This window comes from Montipora foliosa, chromosome 6, assembly GCF_036669935.1.
Source record: "Montipora foliosa isolate CH-2021 chromosome 6, ASM3666993v2, whole genome shotgun sequence".
Lineage (NCBI taxonomy): Eukaryota > Metazoa > Cnidaria > Anthozoa > Scleractinia > Acroporidae > Montipora > Montipora foliosa.
In genome coordinates, this window is record NC_090874.1 from 540,732 (window position 1) to 543,231 (window position 2,500).

The 2,500-nt window shown below is 37.3% G+C and overlaps 1 protein-coding gene across 3 annotated transcripts in view; it reads right to left on the minus strand.

Annotated features, from left to right (window-relative positions):
* The window catches only part of LOC138006196 (uncharacterized), a 128,870-nt gene that overhangs the window by 22,262 nt on the left and 104,108 nt on the right, over positions 1-2,500 (minus strand). For all 3 annotated transcript variants that reach the window (XM_068852357.1, XM_068852359.1, XM_068852358.1), the window contains 3 exons: positions 1,179-1,322; positions 669-1,082; positions 97-191 (listed from right to left, as the gene is read on the minus strand). In XM_068852357.1, the coding sequence (XP_068708458.1) occupies positions 97-191; positions 669-1,082; positions 1,179-1,322 (653 nt within the window). The remainder of the gene's footprint in view (positions 1-96; positions 192-668; positions 1,083-1,178; positions 1,323-2,500) is intronic.

Below are 2,500 nucleotides of genomic sequence, written 5' to 3' on the forward strand. Positions count from 1 at the left end.
AGAATGCCACGAATACTGAATCGCCTTTTTCTCCAGCATACTGTCATCCTCCAGCAATAAACGACTAAACAAGTAATCCAAAGGAGTTTCACTTACATAAACAAATAAGGTCTTTCTCTTTGGTCGGAATGCAGAGGTTAATACCCACAAGGGAAAATGTCTGTGTACACCAAACTGTTCCAACGGTATGTCTGCATTTAAAAAGAAGAGAAATTTTAATTGTTCCCTGCAATGGTCTTGTTTTATTGAAACCAACTACGTTATCTAGTGAAAAAGCCTCTGTCAAGGGCTTTAAAATACAACAAACAACTTGGTTGAATATAATGGAAAAACACCAGGATATCATCCCCATAAAAACTTTAGTCCAAAAGAGAACGGTGAATCATCTTGCAGGGAACTGTCACTGTCATGAAGGCAACAAGACGTAAAAATGCAAAGACAATTTTTCCTCCATCTGTTTTAATACTTACGTCCTCAATTTTGGATATTACTCAAGACAGGTTGTTGTAGAAAATCTGCACCATCAATTGCTTGAACGTTTGCTGCAAGTTTCTCTACTTATCATCATGTTTACCGAGTCATTTGAGGATGCTGGGGTTGTGGGTATTTCTAAGCAAAACAGGAACAATTCTATGAAAGTGTTGCTCCACTCATGAACTTATTTGCACCTTCATTTAGTTGGTTCGACTGTTTGGAAGCAACAGTCCTTGAGATGTGGTCATTGTTGTTTTTGACAAGGCTGCTCTCTATCAGCACATCTGGATGAGGATGTAACTTGCAAAAGGATATTGTTGGCTGACGTATTATGCTCTCTCTCGAACCCAGAAACCTTTCATTTGCTGTGTGCAGATGACGTGGGATGTTTTTGCTTCTCGTAGCCACTTGGAAAGCAAGTGTATAATTCAGACCTTTTACCACCTCAGGTAGACTAAAATGAAAGTGGCTGTCTTCAAGGATCAAAACCCTGCTCTTTTGTTTCACGCCTTCTATGTGCTGTCTGATTTTTTCCATTGTACCATTTTCGGCAAATGTCCCCTTGAAAATGGAGAAAATGCTCTGGTGGGCTGATGCTTCAGTTTTTTCTGTTTGGAGGGAAGGAATGAGTGTTACATTTAATCATAATATTTCAAGGTGAAAAACTATGCAAGTGCAAAATGGGTAAAAATTGATTTGATCACCTCTAGAATATGGCTCTGAAGAGTCATCCTCAGAGGTGGACCTTGATAGCTCAGATGAATCAATAGATGTCTCCACATCCGCAAAGTAGTCAGTGTCAGAGTTATTTTCACTGCTGTCATCGCTGCTTTTTTCTTCTGTGAGACCTGTTAGTTGGAGAGCCAGGTGAGTGGAGACCCCAAAGCGAATCATCACAAGGTTTTTAAAAATTAAAAATAATTATTGATACATTAAGACTGCACAAAGAAACCACAGTTTTTAAACATATAATGTCACAAAACTATTTTATTATTAAAGGAACCTAAGCCTTTGTAGCAAATTAGAGCTAAATTGTTTCCAATATTGGCATGTGCAATAAACTTATTGTTCTATAAAGACAAAAAGACAAAGCCGTTTCAGCAATTGAAAAAAATATTTGGGTGTCATCTACTTGTTTCTCAAACTTTCCTTTGTGCTGCCAGTTGGACTTAATTATGCATTGTGGTTGCCTCTATTGTTTGGTAACCTGTTGGGGAGGTGTCATTTCAAGAAGATAATAGGTGTTTTCTGTTAAACATGGAAAAAATATCTTTATTCTAAGCAAAGTACAACATAACCCAAGATTTGTTCTGATTAACTTCTTCAGACTGGAGGCACCTAAAAATACAGTTTTACATTGCACATCAATTACACCAAACACAAGACAAGGCATCTACAAAGTTAACATCTAAAAAGTTAATTGATTGCTTCATAAAAATATCAAAAACGAGTTTTCTTGATTTTTTTCTTTTTTTCAAGATGTCTCCACATCCGCAAAGTAGTCAGTGTCAGAGTTATTTTCACTGCTGTCATCGCTGCTTTTTTCTTCTGTGAGACCTGTTAGTTGGAGAGCCAGGTGAGTGGAGACCCCCAAAGCGAATCATCACAAGGTTTTTAAAAATTAAAATAATTATTGATACATTAAGAGTGCAGGCGCGTGATTTACGAATTCTTCGAGTGTTCTTTTAACATTCCAAGTGGTTTATCATGCCTATAAACCATCGAAACGTGTGGTCTATTGCTTTTATACAATAATTCAGAAGAAGCGCGATTTTTCCATCAGTTAATGGCACAATAAAACATAGCTGATTGACCAATCAGAGCGCGCGCATTGATTTGGTTACTATATAATTACACCAAACACACGACAAGGCATCTACAAGGTTAACATTTAAAACGTTGATTTCCAACAACACCCCCATATGCATCTGTGTACAACTAAATTTTCAGCTGTTTTTCAGTGTTTCATTTTTTAAAAGAACATCCACGGCTCCCAAGTTGTGGCCAACAACACAACTTGCAACTA